The sequence below is a fragment of the Schistocerca cancellata genome, chromosome 8, assembly GCF_023864275.1.
Source record: "Schistocerca cancellata isolate TAMUIC-IGC-003103 chromosome 8, iqSchCanc2.1, whole genome shotgun sequence".
Taxonomy (NCBI): Eukaryota; Metazoa; Arthropoda; class Insecta; order Orthoptera; family Acrididae; genus Schistocerca; species Schistocerca cancellata.
In genome coordinates this window covers 183,445,318-183,464,182 of record NC_064633.1, presented here as the reverse complement: position 1 = coordinate 183,464,182, position 18,865 = coordinate 183,445,318, and the positions used below count along the sequence as shown (strand labels likewise).

At 39.9% G+C, this 18,865-nt stretch overlaps 1 protein-coding gene across 1 annotated transcript in view; it reads right to left on the bottom strand.

Annotated features, from left to right (window-relative positions):
- The window catches only part of LOC126094486 (B-box type zinc finger protein ncl-1-like), a 161,050-nt gene extending 142,468 nt beyond the window's left edge, over nucleotides 1–18,582 (bottom strand). Inside the window, exons 1-2 of the mRNA XM_049908883.1 lie at nucleotides 18,365–18,582; nucleotides 17,674–17,909 (exon numbers count right to left, since the gene is read on the bottom strand). Coding sequence (XP_049764840.1) covers nucleotides 17,674–17,804 — 131 coding nt within the window. The 5' untranslated portion in view covers nucleotides 17,805–17,909; nucleotides 18,365–18,582. The remainder of the gene's footprint in view (nucleotides 1–17,673; nucleotides 17,910–18,364) is intronic.
- Between the last annotated feature and the right edge of the window lie 283 nt (nucleotides 18,583–18,865).

Genomic DNA, 18,865 nt, shown 5'->3' with positions numbered 1-18,865 from the left:
TATATCCCACCAATATCACACATTAATAGGCAACAGCCATAACATCAGTTGTAGAGCAATGTGAATTATCTCCTCATTTTCAAAAATTCATGACTTTGTTCATAGTCAGATATCAATGTTGAAATTTTTCCAGAATGTTGCTATTATAGGTGTACACACCGTGCAAAAATCATATTTTTATATTCAGTCCCACCCGAGATAACTAACCCCAAACTTTACAAAAATGAAAATTTTCGAATTCCAAAAATTCATAAAAAATTAAGGAAACATTTGTAAGTGTTCTGCTGGCCACGGTGGTCTAGCGGTTCTAGGCGCTCAGTCCGGAACCGCGTGACTGCTACGGTCGCAAAAATGGTTCAAATGGCTCTGAGCACTATGGGACTTAACATCTATGGTCATCAGTCCCCTAGAACTTAGAACTACTTAAACCTAACTAACCTAAGGACATCACACACATCCATGCCCGATGCAGGATTTCGAACCTGCGACCATAGCAGTTGCGCGGCTCCGGACTGAGCGCCTAGAACCGCTAGACCACCGCGGCCGGCGCTACGGTCGCAGGTTCGAATCCTGCCTCGGGCATGGATGTGTGTGATGTCCTTAGGTTAGTTAGGTTTAAGTAGTTCTAAGTTCTAGGGGACTGATGACCACAGAAGTGCTCAGAGACGTTTTTTGTAAGTGTTCTCGCTCTATATGAGGCTAGTAGTGTACGCTATCTATCTATAGGAAAAAGTAGACTCTCATAGATCACTCCTTGTTTGTTATTTTTGGTCCTAAAAAGTGAATTTTTGAAAATTTGGATACCAAACTTTGGAGGTCATTTTGATTACTTTTTAATTTAGGGTATTTTGTGTAATAGACAATGTTTTAGAGGGCACTTTTCAAAACAATCAGGTCAACTGCAATGCTGTAACTTAACCCAGTGCAGAGATATTCATATTTTTGCTTACATCTCTAAACTGAAACATCACGCCCATTCAGTAAAGGAGAAACGTAAAATTTTTTTTAAAACTGTTTTGAACTTCTCAATTATAGAGTAGTCACATATAAAAAATTGAAATATTTAAAAATGGACAAGCAACCAACTTAATTTTTGTTGGACCACTTCATTTGGATTGATCCAGATCCAGACAGATCCTCCAATGACATATGAGGAACAGGGTGACGAAACTGCATGAGTATTTGACAAGAACTGAAGATGACATACGTCATAGTGAAGAGAGACCAGATAAACTACAACTCCGAACTTAGGTCGTCGTTGTAGGACGTGAATCCCCTTATCAGGAATATGGGTGTAGTAGTCTGAGTGTACAGGCAATTTTTAGACAAATATTGCATAATTCAGTAGCAATGTTGCGTCTGATCTGTAGAGGAGGAATGCCATCCTCTGCTAGCAGACTGACCACAAAGTTCATCCAAAAGGCACCAGTCGCAAGTCAGATTCCATACTGGTGCACTGGATCAAGTCCCATTAACACCTAAGGTGCTGTTGATCCGTCAGTCAACCTCCCAGAACCCAGTCAAAGTAGAAAGAGAGGTTTGTCAGGATGAAGACACTCAAAGAGGTCCGCAACACAGGACGTTTGAGCACAGTGTGTCAAGTTCCAACTGGCACCTTTTTAAGTGGTTGAATACGTAGCAGCTGTGCCAACTGGACATCAAATTGAAGTACCAAAAAGTGAGGTTACTCTACCACATTTAGTAGTGCAATATCAATACTTTTCTGATGGCAGAAGTGCGTAACGTGTTTTGGCAGTGGAACAGTGGAAACAACTGATGTGAGCCAACAACTGTTTTTCCATACGGCACCCTGTAGCTAGCACTCAGCACTCATGGTTCAAAACTGCAGTAAATATGAAAGTCATCTAAATGCAGGAACAGTGAGACTATAGGCCCTCCATTCTCCCATGTATGAAGGATACTACAGAGTGGGCAGACTAGCACTAAATAACTGGAGAAATAGAAAGGCTATCATGTTTTTTTGGGGACCGTACCTCCCACAATCTGAACTGAAAATTAGACAGAAGACCCAGTTACTGATTCAATATTTGTTGAGCTACCTTTCTCACAACTTTCCGAAATAAACTGAAGTTGCACTTTGCAACTTTACATCTAGACATTTAATTTACATGACTGTGCCAAGCACTAATACTGTATTTGAACATTACAGAATTGTCTTTCCTATTCATATGTACTATCTTACATCTGTGCTGTATCATCCTGCAGTGACTCAAAAGACGAGACTTTCCTGTACACTACAGTGTCATCTGCAAACAGTCACAGATTACTGCTCAGCCTGCGAGTCAGATAATTTATGTGCACAGAGAATAAGTCCTATCACACTTCCCTAGGGTACACATTACAATAACCTTGTCTCTGATGAGAGTTTGACATCGAAGGAGGAAGAGATTAGTGTTTAGCATCCCATTAACAATGAGGTCATTAGGGATGCAGCACAACCTCGGATTATGGAAGGATGGAGAAGGAAAGTGAGCAGCAGAACTCTTTCAAAAGAACCCTCCCGGCATTTGCCTTAAGTGATTCAGGAAAATGATGGAAAATCTAAATCTGGATGGCCTGATGTGGGTTTAAACCACCATCCTCCCGAACGCGAGTCCAGTGTGCCAACCTGCACTACCCCGCTTGGTGCTACCCATCAAGGACAACATGCTGGTTTCAAATACTTAAGTAGTATTCAATCCACTCACATATCTGAGAACCTCTTCTGTATTCTCACACCTTTATCTAATGTTTGCAGTGGGGTGCTGTGTCCAATGCTTTCCAGAAATCTAGAAATATTCATCCATAGTTCATCGATGCTTTCTAAATCCATGTTTAGACAGAAGATTTTCTGTGTCAAGAACTTTATTATATTCTAACTAAGAGCATGCTCAAGAATTCTGTAGCAAACCAACATTAAGGATCTTGGTTCCCGAAAACAGGTTTGCTGTAGAATTCTTTTCTGGATCTGTTCTTTTACCCTTCTTTAAAGGACTCATCTGAGGTTTTTCCAGTCACTTGGGACTTTGCGCTGGACAAGACATTTGTGATAAATGCCAGCTAAGTAAGAGGCCAATCCGAACAGTATTCAGCAGTACCCCTCAAAAGTGAATTTGAGTACATGCAATGGTCAAACAATGGTATACAATGAGATGACAAAAGTCTTGGAATACCTCCTAACATTGTGTCGGACTTCCTCCTCCGTGACGTCGTGCAACAACTTACATGGCATGGACTCAACAAGTCACTGGAAGTCCTAATCAGAAATACTGAGCCATACTGTCTCTACAGCCATCAATAATTGTCAGGAGACCTGGGTGGCCAAATCATTGGCTCAAATTGTACATCAGAATGTTCTTTAAAAAAAAAATCATTGTTGTTTGGCTGCAGATGGTCTCTAAACAGCCGAACATAACCGTTTCCAGTCAATGATTGGTTCAGTTGGACCAGAAGACCTATACCATTATGGAGCCACAGCCCACTTGCCTTGTTGACAACTTGGGAGCATCGCTACATGTCCAGTCATCTAGGGTCCAACTGATATGGTCACAAGTCCAGGAGAGGCACTGCAGGCATGCTGTTAGCAAAGGTACTCAAATTGGTCACCTGCTACCATAGCCTACTAAAGCCAGATTTAGCCACACTGTCCTAACTGATACATTCGTCGTACATCCTAGATTGATTTCACACAATGCTGCTTGTCTGTTAGCACTGACAACTCTATACAAAGGCCATTGCTCTTTGTCATTACATGAAGGCCATCAGCCATTGCATTGGCTATGACGAGAGGTAATACCTGAAATCTAGTACTTAATAGTGAACAGGAATATAATGGACAGGGACTGCAGGTAGGTGGCGTTCGGTGGGAGTGTGGATCACCCATGAGGCGTACCAAATGGTCTGTGCAGTTACGATAATGCTGTGTCCCGGATGGCGCAGTAGTTATCGCACCTGCCTAGTAAGCAGGAAATCCCAAGTTCAAATCGCGGTCCGGTCCCCTTTTTCACTCATTGTCGCTGATTCCGCTCGATGTCCTGATGCAGCTGACACCAGTCATCCCCCTTCAAAATATCTCATTACATTTGGACTCAGAATATGTAGCAAGATTTTAAAACAAATCGATGTCAAGGACGTTGGGTGGTAGTTTTGTGGATCACTTCCACTACCCTTCTTGTAGAAGGGTGTGATCTGTGCCTTTTTCCAAAAACTGGGCATGGTTTTTTGTTCAACATATCTACGATAGATTATAGTGGAGAAGAGTGGCTAACTCAGCTCCAAATTCAGTAGAGAATCTGACAGGGATTCCATCGCGTCCTGGAGCTTTAAAACGACCTACAATCCAACAAGTCTGTCAGTGGATAAAACAATCATGATTTAGAGTAAGACCAGACATTATTGTTAAATCCGTCAAGAAGTGTGGCATATGTAACGCTCTCAATGGCAGTGCAGACCATCTTATATATGAAGAGGACAACAATGACAAAGAGGAGCAAGAGCAGATCAGTGTTTACCGTCCTGTCGACAACGAGGTCATTAGAGACGAAGCAGAAGCTCAGGTTAGGGAAGAATGGGGAAGGAAATCAGCCATGCCCTTTTAAAGGAACAATCCCGGCATTTGCCTGAAGCGATCTAGGGAAATCACGGAAAACCTAAATCAAGATGGCTGGACACAGGTTTGAACCGTCATCCGCCCAAATGCGAGTCCAGTGTGCTAGCCACTGCGCCACCTAGCTCAATCAAAGACGAGCAAGAAGAAATGGGGGAGGAGGAGGAGGAGGAGGAGGAGGAGGAGGAAGAAGAAAGTTCAGATGATGATTTTCAGCAATTTTAAAAGCCACTTTGGTTTTATAAACTAAGTTTTTTTAAATCTGACTTTGCAAACTAATAAAAATGGTAAAAAAATTTTTTTTTAAATTGCTTAAAAATTAGAAGTGCGTTTTATAGTCTGTAGCGTCTTATAGTCCGTAAGATACGGTACCATTCCAGTTGAAAGTCTGCTAACTCCCACCATGGGGGAAACCTTTTCACATGAATCACCAGCAAACAAATGACTGCTCTGCCAATGCACTGCCCTTTTACACCTTATATAAACGATATTACCACCATCTGTATATGTGTATATCACTAACTAATGTCACCTCAATGTACCTGCATGATCCTCCTGTGTGAATGATTTTTTTTAAAACACAAATTCAAAGCTTTAGCTTTCCTTTTGCTGTCTTCTTCTGCCGCACCAGACTGATGACAAGTGACTGAATAGAAGCCTTCAACCTGCTCAGCATTTTACATAGGGCTAGAATTTTCTCAGGTTCTTGGCAAGACCATTCACTAACATATGACAGTAGAAGTTGTATGCTTCACATATCAATCTTTTTCTAGACACACAAATTTCTGTTAAATTTTGCCTGTCAACAGTTTTGCATATTTTTTTGGACAGGGTGCAGAAATTCCAGTTTCCTTAGCATTTTCCAAATTTTGTTATTAAATAACATTGGGTCTTTTCTGATCTTCATTCACTTACTCAGTATATACTTCTCTAGAGTGCAACTGACAATCTGTTCAAACTCTGCCAGTAACGACTGTCCATTTATCATATTTGCATTAAAAAGTACCCATTCATTGGTGAAGTAGGGTGCCACCAATTGCTCATCTGCTACTTCCAGTGTAAAAACTCTCCTAGCACACTTGACAGATTCATTAACTTTGGTAACCATCGTCTATTTGGTAACATTTCAGCCAGTAATCTGTGTCTCTATATTGACACTGTCAATAAGGTCACCCCTGTTTCTAGCTACATAGCCTGAAATATTTCCATTGCATCTGGGTTGTCGAACTGGCTGCTCACAACAGTTTTCGGAAAATACGGTTGGTTGGTTTAAAAGAGGAGGGTGGGGGTGGGGGAGACAAAATGCGAGATTATTGGCCCCTTGTTCCCAGTAAAATAATTACACAAGGGAAAGAAGAAAAGAAAGGAGACATACACCACAATAACAGGAGAAAGGAAGAACCAGAAGAACGACGAGAAGCAAGAAACTGAAGAGATAAAAACAAGATAGCAGATGATCGCTGCTGGCCGGCCACGAGAATAAAAAGGAAAAGCCAGGCACTCTGTGACACATTAAAACATCCACCCAAAAAGCATTAGAAGTGGAGGACACAAAGGGACAAACAACATGTGCTAAAACTTATATCGAATGATAAAACCCACCATCACATATAAAACGTAAAACTAAATTAGCCAATGAGGTGTTGTCAGCTAAAATTAATGGCAACAAGTCCAATAACTGAAGAGTACGTCACAGGGCAGCTAAAGAAGGACAGCTCACCAAGATATGGGCTTCTGTCAGCCAGGTGCCACACAGACACTGAGGTGGGTCATCACGGCGCAGGAGGTAGCCGTGTGTCACCCAAGTGTGGCCAATACGGAGCCGGCAGAGAACCACAGAGTCCCTGCAGAGGCCTACATGGAGGACTGATACACATTCGTAGTCTCCTTCGTGGCACACAGTTTGTTGTGCGTGCTGAGGTTATGCTATTTCATCTCCTAAAGCTGCAAAACTGTGCGGCGTAGTACTGAACGCAGGTCAGTTGCAGAGAAGCCAATCTCCATAAGCAGTTTCTGTGTAGCGTGTTTGGCCAGCCTTCAGCAAGTTCATTGCCTGGGATTCCAATGGGACCTAGGGTCCAGACAAACACCACTTAATGACTGGAGTGTTCCAGGACATAGATGGACTCCTAGACGGTCGCTACCAAAGGATGACAAGGGTATCAGTGGTCAATAGCTTGTAGGCTGCTCAAGGAGTCAGCACAAAGAAGAAACGACTCCCCAGGGCATGAACAGATGTGCTCAAGAGCACGAGATACAGCCACCAGCTCGGCAGTGGAAACACTGCAGCAACGGACATATGCAAAGCCGACGTGAGCATCAGCCATCAAGCCATCAGTGTAAACCATTTTGTGGCCTCGGTACATGTCAAGAATCAAGAGGAAGTGGCAGCGGAGAGCCGCAGGGTTAACTGAGTCCTTAGGCAGCCTAGGCGTACACCATGGAGGTGAATATGAATGGACCTCAAGTATACATGGTAAAGGCAAGGACTCCAGTTCGTAAAGAAGGGATTGAACACGAACTGCAATAGGAAGCTCTGACCTAGAACGCCAATGCGGGAGATGAACCGCCTTGCCACATTATACAAGTGGGGTCTCAGAGGCCCGCTCCCGATTTTTATCCATAATTTCCTGTCACTTCGTACTTTCAGTGTCCAAGTTGGTGCCTCCCATTGTTCCCCCCATATCCAGGAGAATGGGGTCCCGCAGGGCTCTGTATTGAGTGTCTCTCTATTTTTAGTGGCCATTAATGGTCTAGCAGCAGCTGTAGGGCCGTCTGTCTCACCTTCTCTGTATGCAGATGACTTCTGCATTTCGTACTGCTCCACCAGTACTAGTGTTGCTGAGCGGCACCTACAGGAAGCCATCCACGAGGCGCAGTCATGAGCTCTAGCCCACGTTTTCCAGCTTTCGGCCACAAAGTCTTGTGTTATGCACTTCTGTCAGCGTCATACCGTTCATCCAGAACCAGAACTTTACCTTAATGATGATCCACTCACTGTATTGGAGACATATTGATTCTTAGGACTGGTTTTCGACGCCCAATTGACTTAGCTTCCTCACCTTCGGCAGCTTAAGCAGAACTGCTGGCAGCACCTCAATGCCCTCTGCTGCCTGAGCAACACCAGCTGGTGTGCAGATCACTCTACGCTGCTGCAGCTCTACTCAGCCCTTGTTCAATCCCGTCTTGACTATGGAGTCTGGTTTATGGTTTGGCGGTGCCCTCAGCGTTGTTTTTACTCGACCCACTGCATCACAGTGGCATTCGCCTAATGACAGAAGCTTTTAGGATGAGTCCGGTAACCAGTGTCCTCATGGACGCCGGAGTCCCTCCATTGCAGGTTAGGTGTGCACAGCTGCTGGCCAGTTACATTGCACACATTCGCAGTTCTCCTGCACATCTGAATCACCATCACAGAAAGGATAGTAGAAGTGATCCGCCAAACTACTGTCCAATATGCTTGACATCAATTTGTTGTAGAATCTCATAACATATTCTGGACTATCTTGAACAGAATAACCTCTTCCATGCCAAAAAGCATGGGTTTCGAAAACATCGATCACAAGAAACTGAATTCACGCTTTTCTCACATGACGTATTGAAAGCTTAGGATTAAGGCAGACAGGTAGATGCAGTGTCTCGAATTCTGAAAAGAAGTTGACCCAGTGCCACACCTATGCTTGCTTCAAAAGTATGAGCATATATTAGTTCTACAACTTTGCTTCCGCCGTTTTGCAGTAGACAGCATCAGTGGAAAGTAGTGGCGCAAGTCATAGGTCGGAAGTGTCGTACAGTAAGCTTAGGCATTTGGGAACATACCCCAATCAGAATATTAGTTGATTTTTTATTGCATCTTAAAGTTATTCTTGGCTAAATATGTCAACTTACGAGCCCAATTCTCGTCATCTGCGGGAGGTTTTAATTTTCTGCTTTCACATTAAGAAATCTGCAGCTGTGGCTAACAAAAAGCTGGGTAAGACCTATGATGAGACGCCTGATAGTGACAGAACTTTGCAGAAAATGGTTTCCATGCTTCAAGAATGGTGATTTTGACACTGAAGACTGGCACGGTCGTGAAAGAGAGAAAGCTTTCGATGCTACTGCAACTGACAAGAACAATCACAGGAGATCATTATTGAAAGTAATTGATGTGTTTGAGCCGAGCAGTGAAAGACAAATGGCCACAGTACAATGATATACATAAAAAGGTGATTTTACAGCATGACAGTGCTCGACCTCATGTCACAAAACCCGCCAAAACATACATGGAAATGTTGAAATGGGAAGTCCTACCCCACCCGCTGTATTCTCCAGACATTGTTCCCTTTGACTAACAACTTTTTAGTTCAATGGCACACAACCTGGTGCCCAGCACTTCCTGTCAAATGAACGATTGTAAAATTGGATTGATGCATGGATCTTCTCGAAAGACGCCCAGTTCATCCGCCGCGCGATTCGTATGCTGCCCAAAAGATGGGAGAAAGTAGTGGCCAGTGATGGCCAACACTTTGAAACTTAAATTTTTTGTAAGATGCTCACAATAAAAAGCCTCTAACTTTGAGAAAAAACAGCGGAAGCAAAGTTGTAGCCCCAGTAGCATATCGCGCGAAATTAGTGATTGGATAGAGGATGTTTTGGTAGGGAGGACACAGCATGTTATCTTGGTTGGAGAGTCATCATCAGATGTAGAAGTAACTACTGGTGTGACACAGGGAAGTGTGTTGGGACTCTTGCTGTTCATGTTGTATATTAATGACCTGGTACACAACATTACCAGTAACCTCTGACTTTTTGCAGATGATACAGTTATCTATAATTAAGTACTGTCTGTAAGAACCTACATAAATATTCAGTCAGATCTTGATAAGATTTCAAAGTGGTGTGAAGATTGAAAACTTGTTTTAAATGTTCAAAAGTGTAAAATTTTGCACCTCATAAACCAAATAAACATAGTATCATGTATCTTCAATGAGTCACTGCTGGAATCTGCCAATTCACAATTTTTTTAGTTGAATGAAACAACCAAATGAAATTAGTCTCTGCGGCGATGTCAGCTATATGTTTGCGTGCTTTTACTCAGTGTGAGACAATTTACTGAAACAAGTTTGTCATTTGTTGCCGTTATATGAATGTTTTCACTCACTCATCATGTTGTGAGACAACCTACTGAAACAACTCTCCGTCGGCTGTGGCAATTATATGACTGCTCGCACTGATTCACTCACTGGGTTTCAGTGGTTTCACTAACTGCGAGACAACCTACTGAAACAAGTCTACATCAATTGTGGCCGTTATATGAATGTACCCACTCACTCTCCATGTTTAAGTGACTTTACTTACACATATTTCTGCCTTTTTGGTTATACATGGACCTTGACTAGGGTTGGCAACTTTTTTTGAGACAAAATATCTTATTTCAAAGAGATGTGGATGAAAAGTATATTTCTAAAATTAAAGTATATTCAACAGGTATGTATTTACTTACAAAAATACTAATTTTTAAATCTTGCGGCATTAAATAACAATTTTTTGTTGATTTTAGAAGTTCAATATCTGGTGCTGCACTGAAGATTTGTGTACATATAAATGAACAATCACTTCTCAACACATTTTAATTAAGTTTGTTTCTTGTCTTTTTTTTTTGTACAAATTTTGCAACTTATTTTAAACCAGCTTCTCAATAAGCTAGAGGCTTTAAACTTTCAACACATCTCAGAACTGGACGACACCGTAATTTAACTCACTTTCGTGTCTGGTAGGTGGAAGAGGGTACTGTGTCTTTCAGTCTGTTCGGTACAACTTTTGCTATTGATTTTTTTAAACTAGCTTCCCTATAAACTAAAGTCTTAAAATTTTCAAATTAACCCATACGTGGATGGCAATACAATTTCTTTTCTGGTGTTTGGTGAAGAGTAGGTACTTGGTGTAAGAACTGGATGATACTGCATTATTAACTTCCTTTCAAGTCTGGTGTGAAGCAGAGAGTACCTTGTGTTTCAGCCTGTCTCTGTCCGCTACAAATTTTGCAATTGATTTTAACACTAAGTACCAAGCCCGTAAAATTTACAGGCCTAGGATCGCGCAAAAATCACCAGACCCATAAAATTTACGGGCCGCTACATTTAATTTAATGCAAAACACTGCAACGTTATTTCTACAGGTTTGGCCAATGTTACACATTTTACAGATGTTTAGTAACAAAATGCGTCCATAGATGGCACAGTAGTGTTGCGTACAGCACTGTAATTCATGTTAAAACTTATCTCTGCGTTCTCAGTCTTCCTTAAGTCGTCGTGTTATTTCATATTTGTAATCATGTCTCGGAGGGGGGAGGGGGGGGGGGCGTTGTTATCAGACGCAGAAATCGCTGATTAGATTAATAATAGAGCCACTCTGGATAATGTAGAGAGTGATTCTGAATACAATGGTGTGTTTGAAGGTACGTATTCCCGAATTTTCAACGACATATGACTGCTTGTAATTGTGCAGTACACACATTTCTGCTGAACACATCTTCTGTAAGAGATATATGTAGTTACATATAAAGTGATATTCCTTTTAGAGAGCGAGATCGGTGACAGCTTGTCTTCATATGCAGATGCAAATGATGATGACGGTGTTACTTCAAATCCAGCTGATGGATTCATCAGAGCAATTGCAAATGTTAATGCTAAATGGCTTGGTCTAGTAAAAATGTAAGGGAATAGTCCTATAAAATTATTGAATAGTATTATATTGAGATAAAGATTAATGTTGTTCCATTAAATGATTTTGGTCCTAGTAATGTTTTAAATTCGTTGTGTAAAGTTAAGATGCTGACTGGACTGAATTTGACACCTACCGACCTCTGCCTGTCAACACTACACCAAGGAAGATTCTAGTGAATATTGATGACTCAAATTCTGTACTGGATTGCAGTAAAGTGTTCCTTACTGACAGTGATGTAAAAGAACTGAAGATACAGACAAATTTGTATGCATCACAGGCAATCCAGAAGAAAAGAAGAGGAAATAACATCAAGCCTAATTCTTATGAGTTCCTGGAAGCCAGTGACTACGAGTGAGATGAGGCGTTTCTTGGGTATGCTTTTCCACATGTGTATTTCAAGAAAGCCAAAAGTTGTAGACCAATGGAGCACTAATCCTGTTCTTAGTTGTAACGTCTGTCCCCAAGTTATGAGTCACTTGCATTTTACTCAGATACTGTCGTGCTTGCATCTTGTTGACAATTCTGAACGGAAAAAACCAGGTGAAAATGGATTTCAACCACTTTAAGTTTTACCTTATTACAAGAATTTGAAGGAGCGATGTATCCAGGCATATCATCCCCCAAAAAAACTGACAACCAATGAACGTATATGTGCATTTCGAGATCATGAGAGCTCCCGTGTTTACATGCAAAATAAGCCTCATAAGTATGGACTGAAGGTTTACGCTGTTGCTGAAGCCAGTAGTGGCTATGCTGTAAACTTTGAAGTTCATGCTGGTAAGCACATTGTTGACAATTCTTCGCCCGCTGTTGTATTGTGATTGTTGTCTGATGGCCGCTTGCTGAATAAAGGTCATAATGTGTATTTAGACCAATTCTATTCCAGTCCAGAGCTTTTTCAACGACTGGCTGACAAAGGTACTAGAGTTGTTAGTACTGTGAACAAATGTAGAGAAGGATTACCTAAAGATTTTGTATCAAATAAGCTGAGAAATGGCGAAATGTCTTTTTGGTGTAAAGATAATGTATTAGCAATGAAGTGGAAGGATAAGAGGGACATGTATGCATTTTCTACAAGGCATCAGGCCACATCTGGTACCCATACTAAGAAAAATGGGTCTGTAGTAATGAAACTACTTCAGGTATTGGATTACAATCTGAATAAAATTGAAGTGGATTATCAGAGACCAGCACCTGCAGTACAATCCATTCCAGCACAGAACAGTGCAATGGTGGCGAAAATTATATTTCCATCTGCTGCTGATGGGAGTATCAAATCCTTTTTGGCTCTACAATGCAGTGCACAACAAGAAACTAACAATAACAGACTTCATAACAGTGCTTGCAGCTCAGCTTGTTGAAGATTATACACTTAAGTCATACAAAGGAATGAAGGAACTGTAGGTCGGCTAACAAAGAGAGATTTTTTTTGCAGCACACTTAAGTCATACAAAGGAATGAAGGAACTGTAGGTCGGCTAACAAAGAGAGATTTTTTTTGCAGCACATACCTCCAGCTACAAAGAAATATGCTGCTTGTGTGTGTCACATGTGCAGTTCCAGGAGTAAGAAAGAGAATGGCAAAGCTTCACGCAAAGACACATGGTATGAATGTGAACAGTGTAGTGTTTCAGTCTGCCTGGAACCTTGCTTCAAAATTTACCACACTAAAAAACAATATGATTCTGTGTGAAATTTGTATGCAATTATTGTAGACTGACAGAAAGATGTTACGTAGTGCCATAATATCAGTTAAAAATAAATAACAATTGCATTCTCTTATCCGTATGACTTTTCTAAATTCTTAAAAACACCTATGTGATTTCTATAACTGTACCTTAAAGCTGTGCATTCCAAAGTAGTTTCTTTTGCACAGAATTAAAGACGAAAAGTGCAGCTGCAAAATGGTACCAAATTTGCCACAATCCAAAAAGTAGATTTGATGCAGTGATTTTCTAAACACTGACAAATTGCCTGGTTTCTAGGGACGGGTACATAAAATAGGTCTGGTACAGAGGGTTTAAACTAACTTTCCTGTAAGTTAAGACTTAAAACTTAACTCAGAACTGGATGACAGTGCAATATTAACTCTTTGTCTCTTCTGTTTTTGTGTAGCGGAGAGTAAGTACTTAGTGTACCACTGCTAATTCCCTGTTTTCTTGTTCCAGTCACGAATCTTTTACAGTTACGAACGATAGCTGCTAAGCTTCCCTGTGAGCTTGATTCTCTCTCATTTCTACATTTGTGGTATTTTTGCAAGATACACCTATGAGGAATCAATATATTGGTAGACTCAGTTTAAGAGAAACCAAAATAAACCTGGAGTTTACCACATGTCTCTGTTGTAATCTCACCAAAATGTTTTAAGCCAGTTGAAAAAATTCACAGACATGAGACTACAGGGCAGAAAATAACTAAGTAGAGAAACTTTTTAATATTAAGCAGTTTTAAAATGGACTAAATAATATTAAATAATTTCTCTTAGCCCCATACAGATTTCTAATGTCATACAGGCAGTCCTCAAAATTTCAGCTTGTGAATTTTTAATAGTTATGACAATACACGTAAAACTGAAAACATCAAGGGCATGTATGTAGCTGCTGACGTAATTTTCTATACAAAATATTTACTTTCCACACAAATAAATGGCTAAATATTCCAAATAATTTTGCATTCGTGGACATCACTGCCCATTGCCTATAACAAAATGCAAACTGTCTCTAAAATGAGACAAGACTCCTTTCTTTTCCACATATCATTAAGGGATCCAATGCACTCATCTTTACATCCCCTATGAGAGATACAATACATCCAGATTTCCCTGGATTGGTCCTAACTTTCAAGATGTCCATCGGCGTGCCGAAGGGATTTTTATACAACTGTCCAGGGTAAACCCGCACCTTTCTATGTGTCTGTGGAAATTTGATTGACTTAGTTACAATTCACTAAAGGAAGACAAAACCATAGAGTGTTTCTTCATTTTCGTCAGTTAAAACTGCAGTGGCAAACATGCTTATGCGCTCTCCTATACACATACGGTGTGTTCCAAAATGATCTTTACAACTTTGATCTTTTATATTTTAGAAATGAGAATAGGTAGAAAGGTGCACTTTTCGGCATAATGTTCACACAACATAAATCTGATTTTTTTTTCTTATTTTTCCATGTTTGTTATTGGGTGGCCACTCTCCCGCAGTTGGCACAATGTGTGGAATGGTTGGTACAGACCAGATCCAACACCAAGGTCCTGCAGAACCCCATTACATGTTTTCTTTGGGTGAGACTTGTGAGCCTGCATTCAATTTGGCTTTTTCATCATAGCAAATCATTCTAAACTGTGGTAAGTTAGCCATATTTCCCAAAAAATAAAATTCACTAACAATCTTAAAATTAATCACAGATAAAAGAGAACTGTAAAAGAACATAAACAGACTAATCGAGAAAAAAGTTTAAGAATTTTTTTCAAACGAGAACTCCACAACACCTGCGCTATTTGCTTAGTGCTTTGGTCACTACTGGTTTCATGGCCAAAGTTTAATTAGCAAGCATTCATGTTCAGTGAGGTCTGCAAATCTTAAATTGCGCTACCTGGCACCACATGAATCAGATAACATTTTGGCCACTGAGGAGACTTCGTGAATATGATACAATTCATGTATGTAGCATGTAGGACAACAACCTGTTGTCTTTGATGAGTTCAAACACATGACAACATGGTTTCACCCCCCAAAACTATTCTAGTATGTAAAAAATAAATAAATCAATAGTGTAGGTCTAGAAGAGTTACTGCCAAAAATAACGTATCACCAATGGATCTAAATACATTATCTATATAAAAAAAAAGGATGATTATGAAAGCAGAAGACACTTAACACTTCTGGAAAAAGAAAACTAGGAAGATTGCCCAATGTAGTACATAAACTTGAGCAACTGACAGTAACAAAATACCGCATGCTATTAGAATAGCACCTGCTGTCTTGCTCATAGTGGTATTAAATGAAAATGAATAACGGTAAGGTCTGTTGGTGGTAATTATTACGTGCTCTTCCACCTTGTCACAGTTCATACTATCTAGAATTAACTTGGAAAAGCCCACAATTTTCAAAACAACTGATATGAGGATATATGGTGTCAAAACCACTGATTTCCAAATAATATAATAATAATGCTTCATTATGACGTAAAGAATGCTACAGGTTGGAAAACTTATTACACGTATTGTTCACGTACAGACTTGTTTGGCATCCTTGTTGATTCCCTAAGACAAGAGACGACAATAAACTCAGCTCATTACAGGCGTCTTTGAAAAGTATTTTAAGTAGGATCCACAATGACAAGCAGAATGTGTTGTCACAACATGAAAGCATGCCACACACTTTGTGCACTGTCACACACAAGGGAAATACGGAAGTGTCTGATCTCGCCTGTCTGCTTTGACTCATGACGTCACAAATATGGCGGAAATGATCATAAACCACGATTCCAATATGGCGCATATAAAGTCGTTACGTGCACATTATGAGGACGAAAAAAAATCAAAACACAAACACACACACTTTCCACAAAAAGCCTAATGACACTAACGGGACAAGTGCGGGAAATGGGGTGTTTTTGGATGGGGGCAAACTAAATATAAACAAATTTAGACACCCACCCCCATACAACAAAAAAAGACATTGTAAAACTCCCCAGATACCACTAAACACAATATCATCTGGAATCGGACACTTCCCTTGACCTATATAGGTCAACAGCAGCTCCCGATCCCATGAATTAGGATCAAACACTTTCCTTGGCCTATATAGCTCAGAATCATCTCCCGATACCAATACCAACATACACAGCCACACATTGGGATCGAACACTTCCCTTGATCTGCGCACTGTTAATTTTATCCGTCATATCCATTCCTGAACAAAAACAACAACCGATTAATTTCACTAAAATTACCACACAACGTACAGCGAACAACACTAAATTAACCTTCACACAAAATCGTTAACTCACTGACACGAATTCCACTACAAACACAGCTGACACTCAAACAGTTCTGGATAATGAGCAAAAGCAAACTGAGCCCATTACACCACACAAGCAAAAACCCTGAACATACCACCAGAGAGCACAACAAACCACAACACGACGATATCTACAAAAACGCCACACTCACAAACCAAACTCCACGCCATCATGAGGTCACACACGACAAGACAACACCCTTACGTCACGGGTCAAAGCCGACGCATGGGATCGGACGCTTCTGTCGACCCCACACAAGCTACAGAAGTTGCAAATTTACATATTAATTCATCCATTATGCATTCTAAACCAGGTAATCTGGACATGCGAATGTGAAAACTGGTAATTCTTTTGTGATTCCATCGCTGAAAAGTTTAGTATTGTGAAAAGTATACAGTTATCTGTGGCTATGTTCAAAACTGGCTTCTACAATCCAAGGAACAATCTAATCATGTGTTCTGTGCTTTATTAAATTATTCACAGCCTATGTGTAATGTTTATATATGTAATATGTAGCCGTCAATTATCACATATTTAATTTGTTCCACATTTCCATTTACATGTAGTTCTTCAGAAACTGCAAAAGCAAGATGAATGTGTGTATGTTATAGTGCCTACTACATTACAGTAAAAAATACATATGCACTTACAAAATTATCACTTTCACAATTAGTCACATGAGGATCTACAGTTCAATATGGATTCCTACACTCTGCATAACTTGGAATGTTTTACATTAACTAATAATTGACAGAGGTGAAAGAAGTGATAAATGACAGAAACAATCTCAGAACTGAGGACTGAACGACAGACCTTCATATTTGTAATCTAATCTCAGCTCTCCCACAGAGCCATATATATGTAGGGCCTAATATTTATGCACAAAAAATATCACAAAAATTATTCATTTTATTTTCAAGCGGGTCTATAGTAAAGTGAGTAAGAATGTCACCACACTTAAACTATAAAAATTCTTAGTACATGAAATGTTTGTTGACAAACATCCACTGATATAACACAGTGTCTTTGTAGTTCCAGCAGGAAGAAAAACTAAATTTCACCAGTCAAAGGTTCTGGCATCATCTATGAATTACAGGAGGAATCATGATAGTTAATCGTCCTATTATATACGACTCACCACTTACTTACATCATTTGCTAAAACCTTAGAAATTATTAAAATATGCAAAATGTAAATAAGCTGCACTTTGATACAACCGCATATATGTTCGTAACGGCTAGTCAACAGAGCAATTGCAACAGTGCGTCTTACATGGTGCCATACACGAAATTAAATATATAGATATATATATAAATAAAACTCAAACAAATATTCACTAACCTGCAAATACTGCATACTTGATCCCGGTTTTCAGACGGACTAGATTCTTCTAAAGGGCTCGATCGACTTCCGCTAAAGCCTTCGCCGAAAAGATCCAAGTCGTTTTCTTCGGTTGTTTCCACCATATCCATGTTCTTTCCTTCACGCAAACAATAAATCGAGTCTGCGAGAATTTACTGCAGTTCCCTGGCAACGATTCACACCTTAACTGAAGTTGTGAGTGGCGTCAAGCAGACCTGCAGATCAAGAATAATATAATTTTCAGAATCCTTTTTTAAACGGCACATTTAGTTGCGTGTTTCAGACCAACAAAAATTGACATTAGGTGTCCTTGGAAGGTTTCGTATAATGCAACTGCACTAAAACTTTTTTCCTTTATTAAAAAATACAAAAGCTTGTGAATCACCCAAGAAACGAGAAGAGTTTAACAATATTGAACATCAAATTATTTACTATGCGAACATTTTTAGCTCACAACAGCACCGGACTGGTGCTACAAATGGCAGAGTTTGTGAGGTCAAACACAGACGTCACTTTAATACAAAACCGTAAGAGTTTGGCCTTTAATTGCCATATTCTTATATTCGCATTCTAAAGACGCAACTCTCCATAAAATTTTAAAATAAAACAGGTTGTTGTTAACAATGGAAAATCATCACAAATGTAGTGTACTATCTCGGAAAGAACTTACCACAGCCATGGCAAATGGCGCGAACATATCATGCGGCAACTGAGTATCCCACTCATTAAACAGACTATTGATAAGCAAATTTTGACATCTGCGCACCACAATACAGGCTACTTAATCAGCATATATGATATTAGAAAACTTAACGAAGGAATTTACTGTACGGAAGTTTTTAGTAACTTTATAACCTCCACAACGATGCTAAAAATTATGTAATTGTGTTGGCAGTTCCGATCTTGCTGGTAGCAGTCTTGTCCATTAGGTAATCCAGTTGTATTGCAGATCGTTGGAAACAAGAGCGTATCAGTCTTTTAAATAAAAAATAAAGACAACAATTTACTTATGATTTTTCCTAGTCATAAAGTGAAACAGAATGAAGACTGTAAAACAATTAACGACCATTGCACTTTCATTGGCATTGCTTAAAAATCAACAACCATCGCAAGAATGTCTGCATGACTGAGGTAATTTCGAAATCTCTATTACATAGACATGAGCCTTGTT